The sequence below is a fragment of the Sarcophilus harrisii genome, chromosome 1 (genome assembly GCF_902635505.1).
Source record: "Sarcophilus harrisii chromosome 1, mSarHar1.11, whole genome shotgun sequence".
NCBI classification, from domain to species: domain Eukaryota; kingdom Metazoa; phylum Chordata; class Mammalia; order Dasyuromorphia; family Dasyuridae; genus Sarcophilus; species Sarcophilus harrisii.
In genome coordinates, this window is record NC_045426.1 from 358,668,834 (window position 1) to 358,688,349 (window position 19,516).

The following is a 19,516-nucleotide window of genomic DNA, read 5'->3' on the forward strand; positions in this document are numbered from 1 at the left end:
CCAATTCTTTAAACAAAACTTTATGTCATGTTATCATCATCATAATCATCGTTTTTTCTATCCTTCCAAAACTGGTATAGTCAGAACTGACCAAATAACTACAGATAGTCTCTTCAAAGAACTACACAGAAGGACTATTGCTTCTGCCTTTCCTCACTCTCTGCTTATCAAATGTAGCCTACACTTTACTTAGTTTTGTTGCTGCCCATCACATTCCTAAACTATACTGAGTTTGAAATTCACCAACACAACACCTCATTTCTTTAGTTTAAAATAAGGAAGTATGTTAAATGATTGGCCTAGAATCATGCAGTAATTAGATCTGGGACCTAAACTTTGACTTCCAAACTTCAAATCCAATGTTAATTCTTCTGCACCTTCCTGAGTCCCCTAAGAGTATGGTCCATGTGATACAGATCTCTCTATATTCCTAGAAGTGCTTCAAAGGTCAGATTTACTGTATTCTTTTGGTGACAGTAAATTACATTGAGAGTTAGACACAAGGCAAAATTTTAGAAGTATTAACCCCGAACTCCAACTTATCAGAGGTTGAATTTAGTAGTTAATGGATGGCCAATATAAAGATCAATAGATATTGTCTGTCATACAAAATTAATGGGTGAAAAGTGAAAAAAAAATCTTTCAAAAATTTGTTATTCAGTATCATTTAGCACTACACAGTAAGCATTGTTTAGCTATGCTCATTTTTAAATGACTTAATTTAGGAAGATAACTTTGAATTTGTAAACATCCAGTGAACTATTTCAGTTACAATTTGCTTTATAATCTGTTATCCACTGACATATTTCCTGAATAACTTTCTTTACAACACCATGAAAACATCATTAAAAAGTAACCTCTCTCCTATGAGGAAAGATCATGACTTTTTTTTTTTGGCTATTGCTATGAATTCAAACAGACAAAAAGTCACTTTCTAGATGAGGAGACATTTTCATGGTCAGATTTAATGCATTTCTAATCAATTCAATTCCAGTGAAATGCCTAAGAAATTCAGAGTATTGGGGCCATGGAAATCTTGAAGAAAATGGGAAATGCCTTCGTCAGATCTTCTAATCCCAAATGTCCTTTTTAAAGTCATTTTATTTTGTTTCATATCAGAGTACAAGAGCCCTTCTAACTTTAAACTGTAGATAGATAAACAGTAGGACAAACAGATAGATATATAGACACATCCATGTACTTACACATAGGACAATCAAGTCCAATCAATTCCCATAGGGGGAAAAAGTACAATTGCTATCAAGTAACTTCATGTACAGTGACCTCAATTAGTCTGAATGACCAAACCTAAAGGTAAACAGAAAACTCTTGCTTTTGTTCAGTAAGTCACGCTGCCTCTCCCATTGTTTTAATTTTAATCAAAAATGTGTAGTTTTGTTTAATGATCCCAAATTGTGGGTTACACGGATTATCATTCCTACACACACACACACACACACACACACACACGATTTTAAAAGCTCATGCTGTCTATGTTAGTACACTATCCAATTAAGAGGAATACTATTAATAGGTAATCTATTAAATTGGGACTTTGAATAAGATGTTACAATTGGAGGTAGTTCTCTTGTTATCTTCATGGCTCTCATTTCCACTTCAGTCAAGTGCACTTTCACAAATAGTGAATGTCAGATTCTGAAGAGCTCTTCAGAAGTTCCTAGAAAATCATATGAAGAGCGCATGTAATGTTCTCTGCATAAAATATGTGGATTGATTAAGGACACATTTCACTTGCCACATTTATTTGATTAAAAAATTAGAAAGTACAAGCGAAAAATAGTCTTTAATGAAACTTTAAAAGTAGGTTTTAGAGATTATTGTGTAATTTTTCAGATATTGGAGCAGTTTGTCAAGAGAAAATCTGGTATCATACATTAGTGGTGACTGATTTATTAACTACTAATGCTTTAAAATGAGATTACATTAGAGCATTAGTTTTGGTTTTTTTATATATATATAAGAAAGATTTATGCCATCTCTCATCCCTCCATCGAAGGTAGTTTGAAAATCCTGACTTCTGTAGACATAATATTGATGAATGCTGTGTTGCCAAACAACATAGTGAGAGTCTAAACTGCTGTGAACAGTCCTATTGCCTCCAAATGATATAATCTAAGAAGCGATTGTAACTCAGTGTCTGAACACTTTACCCTCCCTTTGGATAGAATACTCTAACCCAAACCTATTTTAATATCGTGCAAGAATGTAATCTTTCTTCATTTCCTCTTTTGAAAGAGAGGCTCATAAAAAAACAAACAAAAAAAAAACTGAATCTCGATTGTAGTAAGCATGAAATCATACCAACCCCACATCAAGAGATTCTTATGTGATATAAGATCCTGATTTGCTTTTTGATGCCAGCATTATACAGCTGCCCAGATTCATTCTGTTTAGCAGGAATATTCAGGTATCATGGATAACTGATAAATCTAAGAGATCAGGAAACTGGATGAAGTGGGAGTGGACAGATGTGATTTCAGTATTCCTCACCCCTTTCTGTGCATTCCTGGGCTGCTACTTGTGTATGTCACTCAGATAGGTCATCATTAACACTGACTTTCAGTCGTCCCTATAATTTCTGCTCATCAGTCAGGAGGAAGACATCCATCATTCAGAGAACAGCTGGATTGGAGTTTTGCTTTTCATTCCTACTCATTCCTAAACTAGCCCTTTAAACAAATGTTGTGGCCATCCTGTTCTTCACTATTAATAATCCAAATGAATCGAAGGTAAAGAGGCTGTTGATTTGGGGGTGAGGGGGGAGTTCTAGTACTTGTCTACAAATGAAATTACATTAAAAAGAATGTGAAAAAAAAGAAAATGGCAACAGAGTCACATGCTGGCTTAGGGGAGCGTCAGGTGAAAGAGAACATACAGTACTATTCACTTTTTCCTCCTACTCCCAGAAGGTTACTTATTTTATTATTCTAGGCAGCTTGAAAGTACAGGATATAGAACACAAGACTGGAAGTTCAAGAAGAACTAATTTCAAATCTGTTTAACGATTTCAAATCTGTTTTAAGCTGACCCTATGGAAGTCATTTAACATCTCTGTCTCTGCTTTTTAACATATAAAATGATGACAATTATGGCACATAACTCTCAGCTCTGCTATATGGATAAAATATATATAATATGTACAGAGCAGTTGGTAAACTTCTAGGTACTATATAAAGGTCATTGATGATGATGCTTAATTAAATATGTTGTTATTGTTCTTGCTATTGTTGTTTTTAATATTAGCTAATAGAACCATCACCTCCTCTTCATCTGATTATGTTCCACAGAAATTGTCCTATTTTTAAAGGGTCTAAATGTGGGAAAGAGTGAAATAAAAAGAAAAATTTACTATCAAAGCAATATTTAGTAGTTAGAAATCTGGATCTGGCCTGAGTTCTGAAGTCAAGAATTTTAATTCCCCACTGTCCTCTAGGATATGTTATTAAGTAAGCTATTGTAAATAAGCCCAATTTAAAGCAACCATGTGCCTTGTTATTATCCTGTTGCAAATGGTTCAGCTTGCATAATGAGAGCTAGAATATAAAGTTAGTTGAAGTTAGCCACTTATATCCCTAGACCCAATTCATTCTTTTTTTTTTTTTTTTTTTTCTATGTTAGTCCAGTTAGTGGCTCTTTATGTACCAGACAAAAATTAAAGTCTAACTTCAGGCAAATACAACTTCATTATAGAAACACAGGCCAAAATCTGATTCATCTTCTTGTTGACCTGAAACTACAGTGCCCAATAGATATAATTATAGGTTGCCCTCTAACAACAAAAGGTGTGACAGAAATAGAAGGATATTGCAAATTTCAAGAATTTTAATGTGTTGTTGGCTGCATCTATGCTACTGCAGAGCTTCCATATAAGAAGAAAAATAAAGAAATCATCCTATCATCCAGTTCTTTAGTCAAAATATTACCCATCATTAAAGTATTTGGAAGCATCATTCAAACTTGTGCAATTCTTTACCATTTATCTGCAGAATGAGATTTCTGTATATATATCCATTACCACCATTATCTTAAAATAAGACTCCATGCCCTTAGGCCAAAAGCTAATCCATCTGCAGAAACTCAACATTTACAAAGCAGGACTATACAAAACAAAACACATTCCTTTAAACCTTTCCTTCATTGTCAACTTCTATTTGTGATAGAACATAATGAACATGATAGGCTAAACATGTATTCTTTATTTTTCTCTATATTGTAAAAAACCACCAAGTGTTCTGAGAATTTCTTCTTGAAGTTCCAAAAGCAAAGAAGGGAGCCAGTCACCTACCTGCTACTGAAACTTTAGCTGTTCGACTGACGATTGCCCCGTAATCTCCTAATGATGCTTCACATTGGTACAGACCCTCATCTGGTTTATGGTGCCTGGAGTGGACTATATTTTGTATTAACAGGGAACCATTTGGCAGTTGCTGTTTCCGTTCATCCATTGCTAGGGCTAAGTGGACACCATCCTTTTTCCACTTGATAACTGGAGATCCTTTGTCTGACTCTGCTGAACAGTTCAGAAGCACATTACCTCCTCGCATAGTGACAGCATCAGAAGGCTCTGACAGGAACCGAAGGGAGGTAAAACTCTTAATCTGGGAACCTAGGATAGGAAGAAAAGGGAAATCATTTTATTAATTCTGATATCAGAAAATATGTGAAAAAATATAAAGTCTGTATTTGGGCTTTTTTGAATCCCATAATGTATCTCATTTGGCATCATGACTAATTGTCAATATGTCTCCAAATAATGTGATTTTTAAAAATGCTCTTGCAACCAAGGAGAAAATATCCATAGTTGATATTAGTGTATCAAGTAAAATATTTGAAAAAGATAATAGGAATACAGGAAGTCAAGAATTAAAAGTAGCCTTGACATACCTACATTTATAAATTATCCAAGAAACAAAATTGATAAAGAAAAATGATATTACACATGTAAATGTACACATATGTCATTGTTCTATAGAGCTTAATTGTTTACAATTGTTTTGCACAAAATTTTTTTGAGTAGTTTAGATAGTCTTATTCTTATTTTATAGATGAGGAAATTAAAGCTCTGAAAGGTTAAATAATATGTGATTTGCTTTGAGTGATTTGCTATATAATGCCTCTACATCTTTACTGCCTTTGTAACTTTGGATATATTTATCAGATCTCACTTGTTTATCTAAAAATAAAAGGGCCAGATTACATTACTCAAACTCTGAGGGTTTTTTGTAGCTCTTTTTCTTTTTATCTTAAGTGTTTGAGCTAATCTTTAGATTTCAAATTTAAAGTTCTTTGTAGTATGCCAACCTAAAATTGTAGTTATTGTTGTGTGTGAGATTTGGAGGGATTCCTCAATTCCAATCTAAAACACACATTAAACTTTTCCCATAGGATCCATCAACAGTTTAAGAAGGAACATTAACTCCAGTGGAATATTTTATATAAAAGCAAATCAATTCTGATCCCTACTAACATCCAAACAAATAAATATTGTGTATTTTAGACTGATGACATATCAGAAAAAGGAGAGAGGAAAGTTATACCTGAAGCTGTCAAGCCTTCTAATTAAATTGTTTTAATTATCCCTTTTTATTGTATTGGTTGGACTTCAAATCCAACAAGTTACAGTTGGCTTACTTTCTTCCATAAATGTAAAAAGAGAATAAGAATTCAAATGAAGGAATTATATACATATACACGCAAAATGTATTATTCTTTCTAGGGTTACTAGTCTTTTTTTTTTTTTTTTTTTTTCAGCAGGCCTGATTACATGGTAGGGATATCAAGAGGTCATGTAATCCATTTAAATGCCTCATACATGAATACGGCTTAACTAGTAAAGACAAATAATTATCAGTTCTCATTCTTATTGTTTTGTTTTGTTTTTATTTTTGGAATAGAGTATCCATGATGGTTGTAGACTCTAGGTCCTCAAACTACGGCTCGCGGGCCAGATGCAGCAGCTGAGGATGTTTAAACTCCTTCACCCAGGGCTGTGAAGTTTCTTTATTTAAAGGCCCACAAAACAAAGTTTTTGTTTTTACTATAGTCCAGCCCTCCAACAGTCTGAGGGACAGTGAACTGGCCTCCTATTTAAAACGTCTGAGGACCCCTGCTACGTAGTCTTCATTATATGTGCATATGTGAGTGTACACATGGATACACATAGACACGGGTACACATACACTCAATATTATAATCCTACTGAATTTTCCTGCTTTCTCCCCTATGTAAAAATGAAGCACAGATAAGGATTTTTTTTTCCTTGCAAGAACCCTTTATTTCCTTGAACATAACTATTAGATTATCCTGTTGCTATTCATCTCCAAAGTAACTAACTTCAACTTTATTAGTTTTTCTTATTTTCCATAACTAAAAATCTCACTCCTTGTTTTCAACTTCCTTTTTATTTTACCATAATCAAACTTAAAAATATCAAGAATAAAGTCAGATGTAATATATGTACTAAGGAATCCTGATGGCATCCTAACTCTCTTTCTAGTCTTAAAAAAACCCTGCTACTCTACTCCCTATATTCTTTACTTCGCAAAATTATAAAACTTAAAAAACCCTCATACACATCATGCATTTTGCTGTGCCCTTACTTTTTTGGGTTTTCCTATCCTGGAAGTAATTTTCATTCACTAAAGTCCTATTAACTTTAAGACTTAATCTGTTGATTTTTATTCCAGAAAAAAATAATTTTTCTCTCTACTGCCACAAATTTACACTATTTTTGTTTATACTTTTTTCCTAAATATGACATTTTTTATTATAGTAACATTAGACTTGTATGCATTATCACCTCTGTGTAAACTGACAACTTCCCTCCACACTCCTATACACATGTGCTTTTACTGTTGTATTTTTCCTTCTGGCTGTTCGGTATATAAAACGTATTGTTGTTACAAGCATAATATCATTTTTGCATACAACTGGTCATATTAATTTCCTGCTCAAAAATCTACAATGCCTCCTTTCTGACTATGGATTAAATTCAAAATTTTTTGGGTGGTCTTCAGGTTTGATTCATAATAAGCCTTATTCAGTTCTCTAGATCAAAAATTTCAAAATAGTGGTTCACAAATCTTGCTTTTTAGTATGTATTGAACCAGATTAAAAGATGATTGGGCAAAGTTCAATAAATATAATACAAAATAAATAAAATTTATTTGTGATTTTCTAAATCACTATGTAGCCTATAAGAATCATTTCTATTTGTGTTTAAAACTATTATTCTAGATCCAAAATGAACAACTCCAAATCTCAATTATATATTCTGAACTTCTCTGTCTTTATGATCTTTATCTTTACATTATGCTTTGTCCAAAACTGTCTTTCTTTCCTCATCTGATTTTTGAATTTCAACCCATCCTTTACAATCCCATTAAAATATTACTTTTTCTAATGTCTCCCTATTCTCCACATTAATCACAATGATATTACCCTGCTCCTAGCAAATATATAAACACACACACAAAGTATTTTGTTTTGCACATTTTAACAAATTTATTTTATATGCATAATCTGTTATAGTTTTTAATATGTCATATCTCTTTAAAAGAATACAAAGTTTATGAGATCAGGGACTATTTTTTTTAAGATTCCAACACAGCTCTCTGTAGCTAATATATGCTTAATCAAAAGATCAGTTATTAGTCTTTGTCAGTTCTACTTCAGATTGGAAAGAAAAAATATAGCATATGGTTGTTAATCCATTTGGGACTCCATTTTGAGTTCCTTAACATGCCCTCTTCTTCCCATTGTATATATTTTTGTCTGTTAATTTTGTCCCTTTTATTTACAACTGTATTTTTCCCTCTGAATTTTATGAGGTATCATATTTTATTATTTTTACCTAACTGGATGACAGGTCATGTTTTCCCATTCAACAAATAACCTCAACCTGATGAAAATTGAGATTAATTACAAACTTAGAAAGCTTCTTTTTAATTCCCCTCATTGAAATCATTGATAAAACTATTTAATAATACCACAATAGCAGTGTGTACTACTGTAGATATTAGTATTCTACAACTGGAATCAGAAAGTATCATTTGGCTTTGTTTCCCACTAATAACAAGATGATCTTCACTATGGCTTTCTTGTAAAAGGAGCACCTAGCTTCAATCCTAGCCCTGACAAGGTGTCTTTGAGTAAGTAACTTAAGAACACCCTTAGTTTTCTCTTATGTAAAATAAAGGCATTACATGACTAGATGACTCTAAGCTGCCTTCCAACTCCAAGTATACATAATTACTAGCTTGTGGATAAGACTGATACATGGAGCACATTCAAAAGCTCTCATGAAATCCAGGAAGACTACATTTTTTGTTTGCTCCTTATCCATATGGTCTCCTACTTTGTCATAGAAGGGAATCCAATGTAATGGACATTAAGGTCAGATTGTGCCAGTTATGAAAATTCATAAAAAGGCTAAGTTCTGAATTCTTCCCATATCAGTATAATTCACAGGGAAAGATCCACAATTTTCATGAAAGTAATATTAAGAAGATAGAATTTATAAGACTATGTACCTATATTAACAAAGTATTTATTGCTTTTTTGTTCTCCCTGAGACCCATTTTTAGACCACAGCTTTGGTTTGGACACCTTATTTATGTGACAGAATGCACAATTCATTTTCACCCAGATGTTTATGACAGCATGTTAATGAGTCTATGTGCCTACAATCTCAAGTAAATAATCCACTTAATCTGGAACAGGGAGGTTATGACAGTTTGCAGGCCTGGAAGTGTGGAATTTAGGGAAGCTAAATAAAGATTAACATTCCTTTAATACATTTCATTTAAAATTGGAGCTATTTGTTCTTCTTTTAACAGCCACATTTAGATTATATAGCTTCAAGTAAATAGTACCTCATTTCCTAAGTAACCTCTATCAGCTCTGAAATGAGAGAAAGAAGAAAGAACTCCCACAATAAATTATGTTCATTCTGTGACAGATGAGAGGAAGAATGAACTCATGCAGGAGAAACCCTAAGTAAACACTGTGAAGAAGATAAAACTCATCTTTTGTGCCATATCCTTGACACTAGCTCCCAGGCATTCAATGTCCTCATGCTATTTAGGAGATCTAAAGTGGTATTCCACCAAGCAGAATAGCAACTAGAAATTCTTGTGCCTGGGAACAATTCAAGAAGAAACTGAGTATAGAGAATAAGAAAGTAATGACCTGCCCTCTGGAAAGTCTAAGTGCCAACAGGAAACAAAAGGTGATGCAGAAATGAAGAAAAATAGTAAAAATAAAATGTCAGCATTGCATTATTGCCTATATCCTCACTGTATCTCAATAGCTATAATCACTTAAACTCATTGATCCTTAGTTTCCTCATCTCTAAAATGAGCAAGCTGGCCTAAATGAAGTCCAAAATCTTTTTCTCTTTTAAATCAATTATTGATTTGGCCATTGCAAAGAATTGTAAAATAGTTGTAAAATTAAGGATGAGAGAAAAATAGGACTTTCAGAAAAATTTTAAGATAATTCACATATAAGGGATTATTTTGTTCAGCAAAGGATTGAATAGCTTTCAGAATTTGTACACTGAAAAATGAATTTGAAAGTCTCACCATGGAACACCGTAGCAGAGTGGTTCTTCTGAGTTAAAAATCAGACTTTGTACTGATTCTAGAAAAATAATTCTCCTTCAACTAGCTTATTATTTTGCCCATCAGTTTTGTTTCTAAGGCCACAAATCTTTTTTTTTTTTTTTTTTAATCAGAATTTCAGTACTGGAAAGCTCTTAAATTCTTAAGTCTTAGAGCAAGAAAAGTCCCAGCTAAAGTAAGACATTCTATATTTTTGGGAAGGAACTATTTAATATTACCTAATTCAAGAGCAAATTATGGGACCTCAAGCTTCAAATTAATGAAAAATAGCATCTCTGATAGGGAAAATTTCAGCAGGTTTCTCATACGCTGAAAAAGTGCAAAATTAGGAACATAGATCTTGTCACTTAGTTTACCTTTCTGAGATATAAAGATTTCATTTAAAAGTCATTAAATTTCCTTGATGGCCTGAAGAAATCACTGATTATTTCAGAACATTTCCTGTAGATGAAAAGTCTGATTGACATTGAAATAGTGAGCAATGGGAATGGTAGAAATATACATTATTATTATTTTGTTTTTTTATTTTTAACCACATTGGTTTTTAGCGAAAAAAAAATTTATTTTCTTCTTGGCTAGATTGTCTAATGAGGACAGAAGAAGGAGATTAAACTGTGAGGTGAATGTGGAGGAGATATATCTTTGTTTTGAGTTTTCTCTGTATAAATAAGTTTCTATGATAATACCTCAAAGCATTGGTTTCTTCCAAATTTATGTTAATAAAGCACCTGAAGATAGAGGGGAAAGTATCTTTTATGTGTTTGAGTAATTCATTTGGAAGATCAAAAGAAAAAGAAAAAGAATTTCTACCAGTCAGAATTCCCTGATATTTGCCCACCTTATCTACTTCTTGCTCTTTTCAAAGTATACTTTGTCACAGAGACAAGTATTAAGATGGTTTTTATAAAATACAAATTTTTATCTAAAATTTCAAGCTAAATTAAAAGGATGAACAACCATTCCATATGGTTCCAAGAATCTCTGCCCAATCTCCAAAATATAAAATGCTTTTGAAATCAGAGTAAATCAGAATAAGAAATGAAAGATTCAAAAAGAAAAGCTCAGAAGCAACAATATAGAGGTACAAAATGGGACCTGGAAAATCTATATAAATACCCCAAGATCTTATTATACATAATTTTATATCTTTCAAGAAACAAATTACAAATATTATTGTGGAATAGATAGTGGAATAATGCCAGTACTTTCCCTTCTCTCCTCCCTCAACTTCACCATCCCCAAACCATTGTAGTCATTGGAAATCTCAGTTATGATTGCAATTTCTCTTCAAGTGAAGATCAGAATAGCATTTCATACATAACTATATGTGTGTGTGTGTGTGTGTGTGTGTGTGTGTATACACACATTTAAAATTCAGAAGAATTCTGTGAATGGCAGAACTTGACCTACATATACTTGAGAAAAGGTTTAATGATGGTGATTGAATTTAACCAAAAAGGAAAACAAAACATTTGGTAGCATTTTTGGACTACTCAGTATAGTTGTTGATAAAGACATTCATGGAATGTACAATTAGAAAGGGCATTAGAGATCTATTAAAGTGGTTCCCATTGTATAGTTCACAAATGTCTTAGAAGTTTATGATCACATGAGGAATTCACATTCAAATTTATTTAATTATACCTTAAGCAATAAATAATTGTCCAATTATAAGTGTATATATATATATATATATATATATATATATAGTTCCTCTTTAACAATAAGCATATAAAAGTACTGTAAATTTATACATTTTAATTTCAAGCTTTTGAGAGAAAAGATAATAATTTAGTTATTGTGAGCACATAATGACTAAATGTAGAAGAGCATTATGAATTGTATATTATAATTTTGGGGTTTCACAGCATATTATTCACAAAAAAGTAAGAATAATGGATAGAGTATAATTCTATAATTTCACAGGTAAAAATTGGCCCAGAAAAGAGAAATGTCCAAAGCCAGGAAGATAATAAAGATAGCAAAACTTGTCAAAATTCTAATCAAGTCTTCTGACTCCAATTCTAGGTTTTCTCCACTGTAACTACCCTTCCACATTCATGAAGTCATCAAAAGTCATTTTCTATTATTCTATAGCAACTTTGAAGAGGGCCTGAAGGTAGAAATTGGTCAGAGTATTTAAATATAAAAATTACAAAGGAAATCCTTGTAGGAAGAATTCAGGGGTAATGGAATAATAAGAGCCATCCTCATAGTACTTTATGTTAATTACAAAGAACCATTTGAGGCCTATGGTAAAGCTTTTCTTGTCACAACCTAGTAATGGTTCTATCCAATTCTAGACCTCCCTGGAAACTTCATTTAAGCTTATTCAAGCTTCAGTTGAACTGTGGTAGATGATAGATAGATAAAATCAATAGATATCTTTGTTTTTTAAGTTTAACAAGTTTTCTTCACAACTTTGTGAGGTATATATGGCAAGTGTTGCTAAATTCATTTCATAGTTGTATGTAACTTATGTAATTTGGCTAAATTCAGAAATGAGATTACGACTTATATAAATAGATTTATAACTCCAAAATCCTGTTTTTTTTTTTTTTTGGTTTTTTTTTTTTTTTTTTTTTTACCAAATAGCAATGTCCTTCCAAATTATGAATTTAAACAATTTGAATGGTCATGGGATGGAAATCTTTCTTTTTTTCACCTTTTAAAGGCTCAGCAAATATCAACAAGGAAGCCTTAGAAGTACAAACCTAAAAAGAAAAATCAGAAGATAAATGGAAACATGACTTCTCATAAATTCACTTTTTAGAAAAATCCAAAGCCTAGGAAATAAATGGGGACTCAGGAAGGGACACATCCATACTGTCCAATTGATTTAAGTCTGCTATACTGATATAGCAGGAAAAACTCCAGAAAGTCCAAGATCCAGATTTTAATGAGAAAAAAGTGAGCTTGGTTCAGGCCACCTAATTTTAACATTACTAAATATCTATAACTAGGAGGTTACTGATTCTGATTTATTCTTGGCACAATAACACTTGTCATCTTTTCCTTATAAGGTTAGTAGTAGAAGTCTAACTTAATACAGAAATAGGATTTGTAGCTCAAATGTCAATCTCCTCAAAAATATTTCTTCATACTTTTATGAGAACTTGAAATCAAGAATTCTGAACACATGGAAATCATCACTAAATCAAGGATTTTAGATATCTGAAGCAATTAGGACAAAAAGTTATGTCAGCTTCCTGAATATACTCTAGCTAAATCCAAAAGTAGAGAAGGGTGATAAAAAGAATGGGGTCATGGAAGATGCTAATACTTCCTTATCCCTTTGCTGCTTCCAGAACCAAATGATTATACCACCTTGTGATTCAGCTATTTGATATGAGATGAAATCTAATGGGATTTTTCAACTCAACAGGTAAGTTGGACTGACCTTTAGGTTATCATTCCCTGGGACGGACACAAAATTAACACTTAAAAGATGAACTTTGATGTGCTGCTTAACCTGTGCTTACTTTGAACCATTCCAATTCCCTCTCTGACTGTGTCAAGACAATTTAGCATCTTTTCCCAAGCATTTTGCATCCATAATTCTCACTATGGAAGAAGTGATTTTTTTTTAGCATTTCATTGAGCCACCCTGAAGGTATTTTTAGGATACTAAGAAGTAATGTAAATAATTGAACAGTTTTTAAAAATATATTCAGTTCCCTGAAATTTTATATTTTATCATTTCATTTAGGTAACAAAATCAGGGCATTGAATCCACATTATAAAACAGTGGAAAGAGAATCTGAGACTTATATGACAAGATTATTGTAGCCTTGGGGGTTATGGAAATGGTCATAGTGCTGGGGCAACAGTATATAGGTTACATGATGGTACGTATAATGGCAATACATTGTTGCAGTGTCCAAACCAGCCAAAATTATGCCCTTTAAACGAAAAATATAGTGTAGTTTTATAGGATTTAGAGATGGAAAAACTTAAGAGATCATCTATAACTAAACTAGATATGAAACTGAAAAAAAAAATGAATGGGGATTTAATCAGAGGGCAGAGGATTTAATCAAAGGGAAATTCTGTCTACTACTCCAAAAAAAAGCTTATAAAAAAGTACCTTGGCTAAAGCTCCAGGCTGGTGATCTGACCTAACTGCTTCACTTCAGTTTTACTTCTACAAAAAAAAAAAAAAAATGGGTTGGTCGCATAATAAAATTAGAGAAGAGTACCCAGCTATTCAGAGTAGGAAGGAAAGTCACAATTGATGAGAAGGGGACATTAGATTATTTTTTGCTCATTTGTTTGGTTTTATTTTTGTCCTAGAATGTGTCTAAAATTCACTAATTTCTATATTATAAATCCAGTATCCATAAAGAAGTAAACTGTTCACACTATTTCCATTAGCCATGAATAATGACACATCTTCAATTCCAAAGGCATGATGTTTACATACAATGCAAGTAAATGGCATTGGGAAAAATACAAAATGCTTATGATATTGACCTTCCTGTCTACCAAAGGGAAAGAACAAAAACTGAAGAATTCTCCAAGCTTGATTTTTGCCCCTCAGTTCTTACACAGGATAACAGAAGCAAATTCCAAATTGTCATTCCATATTACCTAATTTAAACTTTTCATCAACTTTGTTTATTCTTGTGGCTATATTTTAATGTATTTTATACTAGTGTGTAGGTTATATACCAAAACACATCTTATTCTGCAAGTTCTATTTGATTAAAGTTACCTTTGATTCTGATTCCTGTTTTATCTATTTTCTCCTTAATATTCAATCTTATGCAATTTTTTTTCATTTTTGATTTGTTTTTGGAAGTAGTTATACTTAGCTGAGAAAATAATGAGGCACTCTCTAGGGGGGTGGAGAGGTGGGGCGGCGTGTAGGCCGGGGCAGGAGAAATCACTTTCTATCTGTATCTTTTTCTTTTGGTTTCAACTCCATAGAACATGATGCCCCAACCACGATAAACTGACCATCTGAAATTTCATCATCACACTGTTTACTCAAAATTAGAAACTTAATACCATCACAATTACTTTAGTCTCCTCTTTCCTCTCATTAGAGGGCTGGAGGATGAATCTCAAAATTCCTCCCAAAACCTTCTTTTATGGAAGACTGAGATCTCAACTTTCCAGATGACTCACTACTTTATATCTACAGGTATGCTTAGTTTCCACTCCAGGAAACATGACTTCTGTGGAGTACTCCTTGATATTTTCCTATTCTGCTTTACAGCTTCCTCTTATATGCTGTGCACCTTATGGGCAAACATTGTTTTTTTTTTGTTTTGTTTTATTTTGTTTTGTTTTTTTAATATGTATACTCAGAACTTAGCACAGTGCTGGGCATGTAATAGATACTTCATAAATGTTTATTTTATAGCATTGAATTCCTCTTGCCAAATATCTGAAGATGAAGTAAGGATCATGAAATCATGGAATCTTAGAGTTAGAAAGAACTTCATCCGTTATATAATCCATACTGTAATGCATAATTCTATCCACATTAACTTGAAAAGTATTTATCTACCCCCTGATTAAAGGCATATAGAGAGAAGGCATTTTTTTTCTTCCTAGAATAAGCTCTTTTACTTCTTTTTTTTTTTTCTTTTATTCTTTTTGGAAGCTGAGTCACCCTTTCTTGCCTAAGCTAGAAGTACAGAGGCTACTCAGGGGCCTTATAGGCTTGTTGATTAGCATGAGAGTTTTGACCTCCTTTGTTTGTGACCTGGGCCAGTTTGCCCATCTTTTTATTACTTGATAGCTTCTTCCAGCCACTTGCTTCCACACACCATACAAGGGTTTACCCTAATGGTGGCAGACTTAGTGTAAACATCCAATCAGATTCCCTTGCAACAGGAATGCATCTCCCATTTGGCTATTTCACTTGGAGAAGACTGATAAATTGGAAGTTTTTCATTTCATTCAAGCTTACATTTATCTTTCTGACACTTCCACCCACTAATCCTGGGTTTTCGTCCTGGGCCAAGAACAGTGCTAAACCCTCTACTATATAACAATCCTCAAATATATAAGCATACACATGTAGTATATCTTCTTTTAGTCTTCAGGTGAAATGTCCATAATTTCATTGACAGTATATAATATGACATGTTTTTTACTCCTTTGATCCTTCTGAGGATCCTTTCTTTTTTTCTCCTACTACATTTCTGCTTACTCTTCTCCAGTATCACAAATAACTCCTTTTTAAAACCCTATACTTTTTTCTAAGTCCACAGATTTCCTGATGTTTCTCTGCATTGACATTACCATTAATTCCTTTTGAAGTAGTTTTTTGTACCTTTGCTACTTTGACATTCTACTCTCATTCTCTTCCTCCTAGATCTTTGAACATCCTTTGTCTACATTCTTTCTCTATCATCTCTATTATTGCTTCCTCATGATTACCCCCAAAGATTTTATTTCTGTCCCTCTTCCTCTCTTTGTCTATTCTTTTACCAGTCTCATACATTTGCATACCATCTATTAGAATTTGAATACAAATGATTAATAAACCTTTCTTCTCTATCCTCAACATTTTCCCGGATTTTCACTCTTATATTTTCTTTTCCTCGTCAAACATCTCTACCACGATGTCTTACCAAAAAAATGAAGCAACATTTCTGAAATGGAATTCACCACCTTACCAGTCCCATCAACTAATATGCTTCTCTGGCTATTGTCTATATTTCCTCTGATGTAGAAATATTTTTTTTTTGGGGGGGAAGGAATAAACAATGGTAGTTCTGTTGAACGTTAAGGTTTATAGTTGAATTTTGTATTTTAATTAGCTACTAAATGGCACTAGGGAAAAAATGTAAAAAAAAAACAAAACAAAAAAACAAACCAGAATCTTCATTTGTTTAGACAATATTTCTTTTACATAAAAGATATAGGCTTATGCTTATATCATCTAACTATTTAATATTTATTTGTTTTTTCAATTACTCACAAAAAATCATTGGTTTGATAGCCATACCACTAAAGTAAATCAAAGCTTTCTTGCCTTATTTTGTCACTTATAATAATTAATTTTCAGTTTCCTTCAAAACTTACCTGTACTTCATAGCCTTCTCTCAATTCCCTCAGGCATTAGTGCCATCCCACCACCCAAAAAAGTACCTAATTGTTTTTTTTTTATATAACTTTTATATACTTATTTATGTTACCTTTTTTCCCTCCTCCCCATAAATTGCTGGTTCCTTGATGCCAAGAACTTTAATTTTGTATTTACAGCTTCAGCGGTATTACGCACACACACACACACACACACACACACACACACACACTGCAAATACTAAATAACTTTATCCTCAAATGGATGAAAAAAAATGCACATCCCTTTTCTGATAAAAGAAGTAAAGAACTATAAGTATAGAATGTTGCACATTCTGTCACACTCAGATTAGATGTTGTTTAGTTTTGCTGAAGTGCTTTTTGTTGTTACTGTTGTTTATTTATTGTTGTTACTGTTACAAATAATGGTTTGGTGGATAGGGGAGGGAGAAAGGAATATAGTTGGAAATGAGTGTGGGATGAAGTCAACATCTACTTCTGGCAGGCTAGGATAGGTTAGTTTAGGGGGCTAGGCTAGTTTTTTTTTTTTTTTATTTAAAAGTTAATTCAACTATATTGAGATTGAATTGTTCTGGGGACCTTAGTCTTATAATATCAGTGTACTTTCCTATAAACAGAAGAAAGACAGACAGACAGCTAATGGTGCAAAAAATAATTGCAACTCTTAAAACTTTATGAACATTCTACTGACTTGTAAGTTAAGAGCTCTTCCCCCTCTGATTTAACATACCTCCATTGTAAATGTGGTGTAAAGGAAGCAAGTTTGAAGTGCATTAAAGTCATGTCTCTATTGAATACTCTTTCCATACTCCAAATAAAAAAAAAAACATAATTGTTATAGTCTATAAATGCTTGGGTCATGTTGAAAGGTCATACAAAACAAAAAATATAAAAAATGGAACAAATAAAAACCAAGGAACCTCTGAGGTACCATAGTATAAAAGAAGAATCACTAAGTCCGAGGTCATAAGACTAGTCAATTCTTACTTTTAATATTTACATCCTGTGAGATCGTGAACAAAAATCTTCACCTCTCTGAGAATCAATTTAAACTGTAAAATGTGGTGGTTGGAAGAGATGATCTCAAAAGTCTCTTATAGCTGTAAAATCTTACAATTCCACTTAAAAACAATCTCCACTCCCCATGAATCCTTTTATATTATGAGCATCTACCATCTACCTCTTTTTGAAAGTTTGGATTCTTGTAAGGCAAGTTATTTGAAAGTAAAACATATTTTTGATATAAATAAAAAATTCTGCCCTGAGGCTCTTGTTATACCATTGCATCCATCAGGGCATTTTATATCAATAGACTTATAGAATTTGAAATTCTACTTTAAAGACCAATAACAGAAAGGCAATATGTTACTTTTCAAGCATGAAGTTCAACTAAATGCAATTCTGGGTGCAGGGAGATATATCCCTTCCAAGTCTCAGCATCATACTGGATTACTTTTAATGTAAGATTATAAGCTTTGAGGTTTCAGTCATCTTTCTCTTTTTAAACCTCTCTCTAAGTTGATAAGTATAGAATCATATAAACCATGTATAAAGTGAAAAGCTATTTTTAGGGGGGGGAAGGGATAGAGGGAAGATCTGGAACTCTGATTTCCTTGGTACTGGGAATTTTAATGAGGAAAATGTCTGCAGCAATGCAGATTGACTCCCTAGACCTTTTTTTTAATGTCTTAGTGACTTTTCTCAGATGCTAAAAGATATAGCAATTGGTTCCACAGCATGCATATAAAAAGTGCTGAAGCAGCAGTGGACTGGTAAATATTTATTGACTGAAAAAAATTTGATTCTGTTTAAAATTTATTAGGTATTAGTAACATTTTCCAACCCATTCTTCAGTCTAGGGAGTAAATAAGTCAATAAATAGAAGCCTATTTTGTAGTGTTAACTGAATTTTGGAAAATAAATGGCAGGTTTAAGAACATCTCTGCTACACCCTTGGCACTGAAGTAAGATTCAAACCGAGGTCTTTGGGGCTCCTGATAATTCACTCTATCCCTTTTCTTTCAAGAAGACATAATGCTAGACCATTGTGTTCTCCCCCTAATAGAATAAAAGATACTTGAACCATGTCTGTTTCTTTTTTGTCTTGAATTCTCTAGTACCTAGCTCATTTTAAGGACAAGAACTCAATCTTTGATTGCATTGGCATATGATACAACCAGGTGAGGAAATTCCATGAAGTAGTTCAGGTCTATCTCTTCTCTTACGTTTATAATCTTAGAAAATTGTAGAAAATCCTGAGAAGTTGTGACTTGCTCTGGGTTACCAAGTTAGTATATTTTACATGGAGGACTTGAATTCAGATCTTTCAGAGGTCAAGACCAAATCTCTTAACTATTATTCCAGGATGACCTATAGTAAATAAATACTTATTAGTGGGTTGATTGATTGGTGTAAACTAGGTATGTGGTCCTGAGCAAGTTACCTTGTTTTTCTGGCTTTCATTTTTCCTTATCCTTAAAATGAGTGATTTGGACTACAAGATTGCTATCACACTTTCTCAACTTTTCTATATTCCTAATTTAAAAGAGAATTTGTCATATAGAAGGGATTCATTGTTATCACCCTATGTTCAGTTTATCACAGGCAAGGGCAAGACAACAAAGAGGCCCTGTGACTGAAAGTGTCAAAAGACCAACAACCCACCTTATTATCCATAAAATAGAGAGACAGTCTAATCTTTTCACCTGAAGATAAAAGACTACAGAGGTCACTCTGCCAACACAACTGCCTATGCCCAATCTGCTTATTATGATTCATGAGAAATGAAGTATTCATCTTTTGGAAACTCT

The 19,516-nt window shown here is 32.9% G+C and overlaps 1 protein-coding gene across 1 annotated transcript in view; it reads right to left on the bottom strand.

Annotated features, from left to right (window-relative positions):
• DCC (DCC netrin 1 receptor) overlaps nt 1–19,516 on the bottom strand; it is a 1,389,687-nt gene that overhangs the window by 914,104 nt on the left and 456,067 nt on the right. The window contains exon 2 of the mRNA XM_031946063.1: nt 4,307–4,627. Within this exon, the coding sequence (XP_031801923.1) occupies nt 4,307–4,627 (321 nt within the window). The remainder of the gene's footprint in view (nt 1–4,306; nt 4,628–19,516) is intronic.